The 12,003-nt window shown below is 37.9% G+C and overlaps 1 protein-coding gene across 1 annotated transcript; it reads right to left on the minus strand.

The window, feature by feature from the left end:
- Positions 1-258: 258 nt before the first annotated feature.
- opn1sw2 (opsin 1 (cone pigments), short-wave-sensitive 2) lies at positions 259-3,194 on the minus strand. Its single transcript, NM_001297456.1, is given in 5 exon segments — positions 259-564; positions 814-1,053; positions 1,137-1,302; positions 1,387-1,555; positions 2,710-3,194. Coding segments are annotated over 5 exon segments (1,056 nt in total). The 5' UTR covers positions 3,089-3,194; the 3' UTR covers positions 259-462.
- Positions 3,195-12,003: the final 8,809 nt, after the last annotated feature.

Here is a 12,003-nt window from a genome sequence, read left to right on the forward strand (position 1 = left end):
GCCAAAACAAATGGAGCCATTGTTGAACTTCCAGGGTTTCTGAAGACCTCCAGAAATATCGCACCATACAATAAAATGACATGCGAGATTTGAGCATATTTATTTCTACTCATGCGCACAACTCATGAAAACACTTCACTACAAAGAAAGATAAACTGAAAATCAATGGTGAGAAACTCTTTGTGGATGTAGGAAGGAACAAAATGACAACGACTGAATAAAAATGAACTTGGAGGCAGTTTAAACTGTAGCATGCCCCTAATAAAAAAAATGTTAATTTTTTTAAAAAAAGCAAAAACTGGAAATTCTTCAAAATACAATAAAAAAATTTGTTCAATTGTTTTTCTTTTTCATTAACATATTTAGCAGAATGTTGCTAAGTTGTTCTAATTATTTTTGTTATTGTCAGATTGTAAAATGTTTGGACATAGCATTTGCAATTAATAGAGGATTACGGTCAGACTAAGCCGGACCAACTTTGGAGATTTCAGTCACTGACTGAGTTGTAGAGACATCCTCCTCTCCATCCCCCATCCCCAGCATGTTTAGCATGCATGTTCGAAACTGAGAGTGAGAAAAAACAAAAGAATTATTGAGCTGTTGGAAAGCATCAGACTTAGTTGTTATTTTCTGGAAATTGTCAAGAACAGCCAAGTGGCATGTAAAGATAATCTAAAATGTCTGGAATGAAGACAAACTGATGCTTCTCTAAGTCCTCCTTTTACCCTGGCTATCCTTTCCAAAATTACATAGCTACTGGTCATGATGCCTGGCTTCTTTTATTAGAAAACACTTTTATCGTTAAAGTCGCACCTGCTTATTGAGGACTACGTAGATGACGGGATTATAGACGGTGGAGGCCTTCGACAGGCAGGATGGCAGGGTTGCTAATCTCAGGTCGAACTTTTGCCCACGGTTGTTGACGACCCAAAGAGCGAAGGAAGCGTAGGGCATCCAGCACACCAAGAAGCCCAGCACCATGACGACCACCATCCTGGTCACCTCCTTCTCAGCCTTCTGGGTGGAGGCTGACTCAGCTTGGGCCTTTGCTGCCTGTTGAAAAGGCCGTGCATTTCACTCTGATCGCCGCACTCACTGAATAAGATCATGAAACAGCAATTTTACTGCTTTCCCACCATTTTAAGAGTTATGAGTAGCTGAGAATAACAAAAAATGATGGTGGTGAATGGAGCGGCAAAGCAGAAGCAGAAGAGAAACATGACGTAGGACTCGTTGTTGTATTTGTTGTTGGTTGTGTACCAGTCTGGACCGCAGGAGCACTGGAGGCCTTCTGGGATGTACCTGGGGGAAATAACAAGAGTTTGGTTTGCTGGTTTAACAGCATTGCTTCAGCAGGTTGACTTATTTTCTGCGTGCCTTGCTTACCTGCTCCATCCCAGCAAGGGTGGAACTGAGGCTGTCAACGCGAAAATCCAGGTGATTGCGCAGCAAGCCATCGCATGTTCAGGCTTGAAAGCAACATTGCCAAGAGGTTTGCAGATGACCAGCCATCTTTCAAAAGCTACCACTGCCAAAGACCAAAGGCTTACCATACCTGGAAGAACCAAGAAGAAGTCTCAACCACTTTGAACAGTGGTCCCCAAACTACGGCCCGTGGGCCGGTTCCGGCCCGCCTCCACATTTGGTCCGGCCCCCTGAACAATACCAGAGAGCATTCAGATTTTTTTTCTTATACTGTATTTTCCGGACTATAAGCCGCTTATATGTGGATTTTTCTTCAACCACCAGGGGGCTCTTTAGCAGGAAGTGAATCATTGGAAGTCAAAATTGGAAATAAAAGAAGAAAGCGCCCATTAAAACAGAATTAGGTTTTAATAGGGAATTGAAATTTGAGAATGTTGTTGATCAGTTAAATAGCATTGAGGGGAAAAAGAAGATTTTTCGCTGTTTTGTTTTTTATAATACTGGGATCGTTATGAGAATTTGAGGTATAGATATTAGGATACAATACATGGCAGTAGTGCAACAATAATGGATGCAAGCTGCCGTTTAAATCTAAAGAAGAAGAAGAAGGCGCCCATTTTCATTTAGCACATGCTAGTAGCAGACATGAAGGATCAGCACTTTTACTGTTACAGTTACCGTTCGGAAACTACCGTAATCAGTTCAGTTAAATCTAATCTTGGCAACTTTTTCTTTTTCAACCGTAATAAATGTGAAATTCAATTGGCCTGTTATGACTAAAATTTTGGGTGTCCACCCCCCCTCTGCTGCTGCTGCATCGTTGAGGAAAACCTGGAGCGGCAGAGATATCTGCGGCTTATATGTGTATGTTTACTGGTTTTTAAAAAAAATAAAAAAAACTTTGGGGTTATTGCTTATAGTCTGGTGCGGCTCATAGTTCAGAAAATACTGACAACATTCCTTCCTGGATTTTTCTGTGAAGATCCCAGAAAGGGTTATTAGGTTATTATTTATTTCATTAATAGTGTTATTATTTATTTCCCGACTTTTGTTCTGTGAAGAACCCAGAGAATGTTATTTGATTGTGCTTTCTGGAAAACAATACATTTTTACATTTAGGCATTCCTACAATCGTCACACTTTTTCTGTTACAAACTGACTCCGGCCCCCCACCAAAGAAGGGAAAAGTTATGTGGCCCTCACAGGAAAAAGTTTGGAGACCCCTAACTTTGAACATCAATATACTGCGATGTAGCATGAAGAAGACCGACGATTAGCTCTTACCCCCTAGTGTTGCGACAAACCCTTCGATCTTGCATGCTAGCGGCCCAAAGAAGAAATATCTGAATGTGAAGGAGAAGCAGGTGGTGAAGGAGCCGACCACAGACACCAGAAGGTTCGCCAAGGCCAAGTTCACCAGGATGTAGTTGAGGTGGGAGCGAAGCTTCTTGTACCGCATGGTGCACACGATGGTGAGGGTGTTGATGGAAGTGCCGACGACAAAAAGAAAGAACGTGAATCCGGCCATGGCGTAGAACGTTCCCGAATTCCCCAAGTGTTCCTGAGGCACCAAGAAAGGGCTGAGGGATGAGATGTTGTCTGTGTCCAACGGGATTGGGATCCAGAAGTCTTCTGGAAACTCTACGACTCGGTTGGACCTCATTTCGCTTCCTTTCTGAACCGTGAAACTTGGGATGAAGAACTTAAATTTTAAACAGAGTAACGATGGAGAGAGAAGTCATGAATGCCACCAAGTCCAAATCTCAAACATGCCTCTTTCTTCCCCTCCAGATATTTATAAAGTCTCGCCCACCTCAGACAATGCTGTACCTCATAACAAATTAATTTGATAATTGACTAATTGATTGAGTTTTTTCATTAACCAATCTAAGTCATTTACAAAGGCGATCTCCGAATAAATCTGCTATTTTAGTGTTGCTCGTTGTCAAACTGTTTATATATACGTTTTCTTCAGGATGTGATCTAAAATGTTGGGTAGATCTTTGCCAAATTTCCCAATTCTGCCAACCAGAATGGCGAACGCATGAGATTACACCAACATGCATGCGCCTACAGACAGCTGTTACAGGTGTGCAAGTGCTTTATATTGAGAAGTTTGTTCATAATGTAAAAACCTGGTTAAAACAGGTTAATCCCACTTTCTGGGGGAAAAGCTCAGCGGGCCGTTGCCTGTTAATCTGTTTGCCTGTAACATCATGTCTCATAATCCCATGTAAAGAACAGGATAATCCATCCCGCTACTTTAGCTGTTTGTGTTAACTCTTTGGCAATTAGCCTTCGTCACAGAGCTTAAAGGATTCTTCCTGTTGGAGTAATCGTGGAAGTCTCTGTCCAACAACGCCACACAGAAGAGACGGTGAGTTTTAGTGTTTCAGACGAGGAATGCATAAAAACAGACAAACGCTGCACCTCTTTCACAAATTGCAGTGGTACTTGCATTAGATTCTGTATAAAAAAACAGTTCTACAGAATTCTTTTTCAGCACAAAATATTGCCAACCATAATTTTTTTAAAATCCTCCTGTGTCCATTTTCAAAAATAAGAACTCATATCATGTCTGACTTGGTTATTATGAATGTATTAGATAAAAAAAAAAATTTGGACAAATGAATGTCAGCAAGACACCCGTCCAGGTTTTCTACTCTCTGACTTCCTCTCCAGTCACCTTCATCTTTCAGGAGCAGACCTTCCAGGGTGAAGACAGAGCGGGATTAGGATTATCCCCAACAACCAGCACAAAGACTTGGTCCCTTTTCTATTTATATTTGACCTATATAAATGCTCTGTAATGCATTCAATGATCAAAGCTCACAATCAAACGACAAACATTTGATTGTGTTCGAGAACTAAAAACATCCTTATTAAAACAACCTCAGAAATAACCAGGCCTTGGGAAAACCAAGAGCACTTTCCCTGTACCTGGAATGTCATAAATTGAAAGTATATGAGGTAAAATGAACAAATAAATAAATAGGAAGTCGTATTTTGTGGCGTGCTTGAATTGCATCCAACCTCAGAGTATTGTCATAAAGTTTTAGCATTCTAGTTGTCCATTGATGGTTTATAGAAAGAATTAAAGCCTATTAGTCCAAATACTTATGTGATATTTTAAATACAAAACTACAAGTATGTATATACTTTGCTATGGTGGACCTGGGTTTTTCCATAAACAGCAACAGAAAGACACTCTGTTAAATGTAGTGAGGATCCAGAGGTCACACCAGCTTGCTGCTGGATTATGACTCTGAGTTCTTGGCACACTTCGGTTTTAAATTAGAAGAGTTGTAGGAAACAAAAAAAAATTGTAATAATAAGAAACATACGAAAAAAACCACGGAATTTTTAAAAGACTGAATTTGTGCACTGAACAAACTTCAACCAAAAGAGTTATTAGAATTTATTACAACTCCTTTTATTAGATTTTTAATCAAATCAGAATAGTAGCTTGAGCAAAACATATAAAATTATCTTTATTTGTGAATTGAAAACAAACCAAATTTGGCAAATCAAATTTGAAAATCAAATCAGAAATATAATGTGAGCAATACTAATAAAATTAGCTGTAACAAAATAGTTTTTTTTTTTTTTAGATGGTTCAAAGAAACATTGTTTTCAGTGTGGGCAGCTAAATGGTTTAGTACAATCAGAAAAATGTAATGCTAATAAAAACCAGTTTCAGTGTTCTGCAAGTAAAATGTTTCTCTGCAGGTACTTGATACATGACTTCCACTGCAGATTTTGAATTAAACTAAACTGAATGGATTGTGTGTAATTGAAAAGTTAATATTTTTAACTACACACAGGCCTGCTCAGAACCAGACTTGTTTTGTACTTGTTTTGTGTTCTAACAGCCCTAAGAACACCTATAATGTACTCACCCTGTGAGATCCCAGGCCTGCATTTGATAGTCAATCACAATATCCTATATAAGTCCAAACATTGCATATTGATTAAACCATCAACTCTACCAACATAATTCTAATGCTAAGTCCTAAATAAAAATGTATGTCAAATACACAAAATAGATGTACAAAAACGTGCTATTATGACTAAAAGTTATAGAACGAATTTGAACCATTGAATACTATTAAAACATTAATCTGTCTTGAGTATGGAGCTTGGTGTAAAGCTGATGCAAGGAAATTTGAAAAGAAAATCCAAAGTCAGTGATATTTATTGAAATTGACTTACAGTTACAAATATTGCCTGAGGTGTAGAATGAAGACTCATTTCATTTCAACCTGTTAGTGGTGTGAAGATATATCCAGCTTAGAAGATGAGAAAAGCACCATCCATCCATCCATCCATCCATCCATCCATCCATCCATCCATCCATCCATCCATCCATCCATCCATCCATCCATCCATCCATCCATCCATCCANCATCCATCCATCCATCCATCCATCCATCCATCCATCCATCCATCCATCCATCCATCCATCCATCCATCCATCCATCCATCCATCCATCCATCCATTTTTTAACCCTAATCCCATTGGGGTCAGCAGGGGTGCTGGTGTCAATCTCCAGCTGTCAGCGGGCGAGAGGCGCGGTCACCCTGGACGGGTCGCCAGTCCATCACAGGGAGAAAAGCACTATGTTGGGTTAATTAGAAAAGAATAAGAATATTTTTGAAATCTGAAGCTGGAATACCTAAAAAGAAATGTTAGATTTGAACAATTCTGAAATAAATTAGATGGATTAAAATGTATTTAAGTGTCTTGGAGTGACTGGACTGTGTGTGCAGTTACAGCCTTTGACTTTCACTTCTAAGCTCTAGAGTCTTTTCTCTCTGTGAAAAGTTCTGATATCATGTTTGACTGAATAGGAGCTCCTGAATTAATTTGAATTGGAATTACTTGTTTTTGCCTCGATGTGTGGAGTTTACCTGATTTCTCTCCATGTGTGGGTTTCAGTGGAAAAAGTTATAAATTTGGTCAATTTGTGTTGATCGCACTCTGGACTGGTCAGCAGATTCCAGATGTCCAGTTTGCCTATTTGTATCCCATATTGATGCATTTGAATTTTATACTTTCCTGCCTCCATTTTTCACCTGTGGGTGAATTAGTTAATTATTTAATAAATAATTAGTTAATTATTTAATAATTAACTAATTATTAAATAAATAATTAGTTAATTGTTTATTTATTTTTGCACTTATGTATTTTTAATGAATTTTGGTGACAATGGGTTGCCATGCAGAAGTTTTGTTGCAATCCAGCAGTTTTTGCCTGTCAGTGTATTTTATCTTTGCCAGTTATAATTATTTCACATAGTCATCAGCATACAGGATACATCCATCGAGGATTTGGAAGAATATCGTTTTTTCGCCCTCCCTCCAACTGAAATATTTTACACCTAGTTTTTAATTTCCTGCAGTAGTTTAGTTGCAACTATTGACCTTTGCTTACACTCCCACTGCACAGAGTGATTAAATTAGCTCCTTATGGAGGAAAGACTTGGAAGTCAGCTAAGCCAATCCCCAATGCTATTAGGATTGCTAATCACATTTCAGCCGACTCTCAGTTAACCTCCTTTCTGTTAGCATTAGGGTGGATGATCTCCACCTGTGTTGTTTTATCTGGCTCAAGAACGGATAACGCCATGTGCTGTGTGGATTCCCACACGGAACATGATTGTTGCATTTTTGCTAATTATAATCCAAACGTTGTCGGCAGAAGGTTGTACAAAAGGGTTGCTTTAGCGGAGACAGACGCCTTCCAACAATAAGCTGATTTTAAGAAGTGATTATTATCCTGTTTAAGTCTGTTGTGACAAATTAAACTGCATGATTGTGAATTCTGGCTTGGAAAGTTATGAGTTTCTTACCAACCCCAGGTTCAAAATCCAACATGGGTGCAGCGCATGTAAAAACGTAGTGAAAAGTGAAAAGTTAACATTTGATTTGCATATCCGGTGGTTTGTATTTTATTACATTTTATTGCTAGAGTGCTTGAATGCTGAAAATTTTAGTCAATCAATAGATCAAGTTTATTTGTATAGTACATTTCAGCAACAAGGCAGTGCAAACGGCTTTGCATCATGAAAACATAGAAACATGATAGACGCATCCTACAGTCACCAATGGTGAAACCAGTAACAGAGATCACACTTTTTCCAAGTGTCACCATCAAAATCATCAATACACATCAACTATGTGGGTCAACGTTCCAGTTATTATGGGTCAAAAGCAACACAAGGCTAAAAGAGAGGTTTTAGCCTTGATTTAAAGGAACTCAGTGTTTCAGCTGTTTTGCATTTTTCTGGAAGTTTGTTCCAGATTTAATTGTCCCTGTTGCTAGTGGTTGTTAGCCTGGTTACCGAGCAGACCGATTAGCAGATCCCACAGGTTTTCCGACTTGTAACACGGTTAAGTTGGACATGACGTCATTCCGAGATCCGACTTCCGAGGCAAATAGAATGTGGGATAAGCACTGGGCGGAGCCTGATGAACTTGCAGGAACTAAAATGGTGCTAACCTCTGAGCTAGCGCCTGCACCTGAAGCCAACTTTTTCTTTTCTTTTCTTTTTTTTCTTTACCAGTCACGTCCTTCAGTTTCTCCTTTTGGAGTTAAATTAATCCTGCTGTAAAATACTTGTACACAACAAATGTGCAGCAGTAGGGCTCAATTTATTAAATGTCCTTGAAACAAAGTATAAAATGCAGATAAATACTGCAATGTATGTTGCCAAAATGCATTTCTTGAAGGATGATGTGAACTTTCCATAAAAAGAACAAAAGAACCCACTCTGCGAAGTGTCAGAGTGGGTTCATTCTTCTTGGCGAAGAATGACTCTTCGTCAAGCAGAAACAACACAGGTGGGACAATGTAGAGATGGGAGCCTTGTTGTTCAGGGCTGCCAAAGTAACAAGATCGTTGGCATCTCATTAGGGGGTTAATTTTAGGAAAAGCAATCTAAGGTGCTTCTACCAGCAGCAGCAGCACAACAACTTGAAGCTCCACTGCAGTGGCCCATCTGCTGCTCATGCGTCATGTGAAAGCAGGCATTCGTTCTGCTGATCAGTTTGTGCTGAGAGGTAAATTGGATACGAATGCAACAACTGTTTCTGCTCCAAACAGTTAGCTTGATACGGTGGAAATATCCAAGTTCAAAATGTCTGAATCTGAATCCCTTAATGTGTAAGAAGGTTGAACGTGGTGCGGAAAAACTGAGACGCCTGACAGAGTATTAGTGTTAAGATTTTCATCTGCTATTCTTGTACCCATAAATAAAGTCGCCGATTGTTGAACAGAATCCACCTGTGTGTCATTTATTTTCTCTGGTTGCTCTGTGAGGGCCTCAGAGGATTGTTGGAGAACATTGGCAAACAACGAGAGTCATAAAAACCAAGGAACACTCAAAAAGCTGGTCAGAGTTAACGATGTGGGTAAAAACTGGGCAATTCTGGGAGAAAACCTACTGGTAGAGGTTCAGAGAACATCTCTTAACAGACTGCCGTAAAAACAATTCAGTGATTTAAGATCAAGATGTAAAACTAATAACACCATCCTAATTCTACTCCCTGTCACCTTCACTTGTTAGAGAAACATAGTTTTCATGTCGTCTTTCAAAAGGAATTTAAAATTCATACGCATAAGATTAAAATGTCTGGCAAAGATCTGCTTTCACATCTTCATCAAACACTTCATTTTAAGGTAACTGATTTCAAGCTCAAATAAATTACTAACACGGTTGAAGAAAGTAAAACTTCATGTTTTACTTTCAGTGCTCTGATATTTCTCGCAAACATTTTAGAGAGCTGTTGTAAATTAACTGCAATAAGTACAATAACAGATCTAAACAAGCATGGCCGTGGGAAATATATAGAAAATAATAAGTGACAATAGTTTAAATGAGAACAAAATTGTCTTGGCGCAAATATGAATGTGCAAATTATGCAAAGCTATTTTCTTTGTGCTCTAGTTTAATAAAAAAAACAACAACAATATTTTTAAGAGTATTTTTTGAATATCTTCACTATTTTTATCTTTCTCATGCCAGGCAGACTCAAAAGGTTCTGAGAAGTTTCTCATCCGTTTAACCAATCATTATTCCGATGACGTAAACCTTTAGTCTGCAGTCTGTTATTATCTGACCTAATCCTTCTCCTGTAACGTGCGTAAGAAGCACGTTGGCCGCTTTTACATGATCTGTTTCGTTTTTCTCCACTACATTCTTGCTGATGGCAACAAAACAAATGAAAAATTAGACAGTTTCAACAATTTGACGGTAGACATGCTCAGTGAATATAAGCAATTCATCCTCCAGAGGAAAACTGATGTGGCATGCAGGCTGCAATATGTGATCTGTTGCAGAAAAGGGTCTAAGCTATTTGTTCTACTGAACAAAAGAAACTCAGCTTGTTTGATGATTGTCCAAGGAATGACGGAAAATGTACTTCTTTGACCTGGAAAACATCTGTATTTATTCACTTTGCTTTGGGCTGATGGCCATATGTACTGTTAATCAGCTTCCTGCTCTTGAGGTCAGAGTGGAGCACCTTTAAAAGAGAGTTTAACAAAACAAAAAAAATAGAGTGAAAAATGACCAAATTCCAACAGGATGTTTAGCTATCTGATTTTAAAAAATCAAAACGTCTGTTGTTTTGCCTGAATTTGTTCTTGTCACTGTGCTGATCACTCTTCACTGAGATGTGTTGACTTGCGAAAATCTGCCATCTAGTGGCACAGAAATGCATTGCAACTAAGAACAGTACCTTTTTAAGATGATCTCTTAACATGCTGTCACTTTTAATGTGTTCCTTTTCTTTTCTATACTTAAAAAAATGCAGGTCATAAATATATGACTAAAAATTATGTCTGGAAACATTTATACTACTCCAAATGCTTATACAGTAGCCACATGTTGTTTCCACTTCTTCCTCCTGCACTCCTGCAATAATAAGTAAGTATAGAAAATAGGAGGAATGGGAAGATCGTTACTTTGTTACTTACCAGAAAAATCCACAGACTTTTGTGACACATGACCCATCTGTTGTTTTGAAAGAACTGCAACCAATGTCTTAATTGGGTACAGTCGCAATATTTTTACCTCGGCCGTGATATCACTTTGGATCAGGAAGTTTCTTAGTAGGAATAATTTAGTTGACCAGTTTGAAAACCTAAACAGTATGCTGCCACAGAAAATGACCATGTAACCAAAATGTCAAAGTCCACCTGCATAAATAAGTAATTGAACAAGTAAATTAGTTATTTCTTAGGTAAACAATAAATACATCAATACAGTCCTAGCTGGTTCTTTACAAATTAGTTGCCAGGTTTCACCATTATATTGCATTGTATTGTATTAAAACTGGGATGTAAGCATTTAAGCAAGCAGGCAAATATTTTTATTTGATAAGAATACTAGTAATTAAATAAATAACTGAATAAATAGCTGATTATAGCAAAAATACAATCACAGATACTTTTCACATCAATTGCTAGGTTTCACCCTTATATAACATAACTAAATAAACAAAGCTATGTAGTAAGCAAGAAAGTAAAATCACAAATAAAATATTTGATAAAGGACTAAATGAATTGCTAGGTCACTGAGAAAGTAAACAAACTAATGGACTGTGTGATCGCAAAACAAGTGAATAAAATGCCATTCTTTCTGAATTAAGACAGAAAAAATGGCCTTTGATAAGTTAAAAGATGAGCAACAAATAAATGGGTATCAGTAAGAAAACAATTAAATAAATAAGTTTAAAAAATAAATTCATCATAATGGTAAATGACAAAAGAGAGAGAGACAGGGTGTAAAACTCATTCCTGTTTTGGGCCAAATCAAGATTATGAAAGCTCTTAAAGGGCTGGTTGTGCCAGAATGGATTGATAAAATCCGTTCACAAACTGTTAATATGTCAATGAATTTCTAAAATTAAATATTATTGAACATCTTTTCAGTCCCTCCAGGATTCCGTGATACTTTTTGTGATTTTTTTGCAATAAAAAACAAAGTGTTTGTGACACTAATTTGGAAATATTTGTAATATTTGCACTGATATCTATGACAGTAAGTGTGATTTTTTATTATCCACTGTATAGATTATGGACTACATTCTGACATCAGTTAAAGGCTAAGGCAGCAGTTTAGTACAAGTAAGAAAGTTTTTGACAATTTTTGAGAAAAATCTGCAACAAACTCCCAATTATTAGTGCAAAAAAAGTTAGAGGAATTTGTTGATGTTGCATGAATTTCCACAATAACTTTCAAGGAGCTGGGGGGACTGATTGATATAATTTGGCAGCAAACAGATAAAAACAGCAATGATTTTATTGATAACTTAATGTTTAAGCACACTTGGTGTTTAGTCTAGAATCCAGAGGGCCACATAAAAAGCTACGGCGGGCCGGATTTAGCCCACGGGCCTTGAGTTTGACACATGTCTAATTTATTATTCCTAGATACGTTTCCGTGGTGCAGTGAATCAGTGGAGGGCGCACTAACGGTAGGCTATACGTGGGTGTGTCAACATAAAATTTGAGAGCGGTAATTTAGCAAACTCGCTCGTATTCACTATTGTTTCTCATGTATGAGCTTTACC

Source organism: Poecilia reticulata, linkage group LG5 (assembly GCF_000633615.1).
Source record: "Poecilia reticulata strain Guanapo linkage group LG5, Guppy_female_1.0+MT, whole genome shotgun sequence".
Lineage (NCBI taxonomy): Eukaryota > Metazoa > Chordata > Actinopteri > Cyprinodontiformes > Poeciliidae > Poecilia > Poecilia reticulata.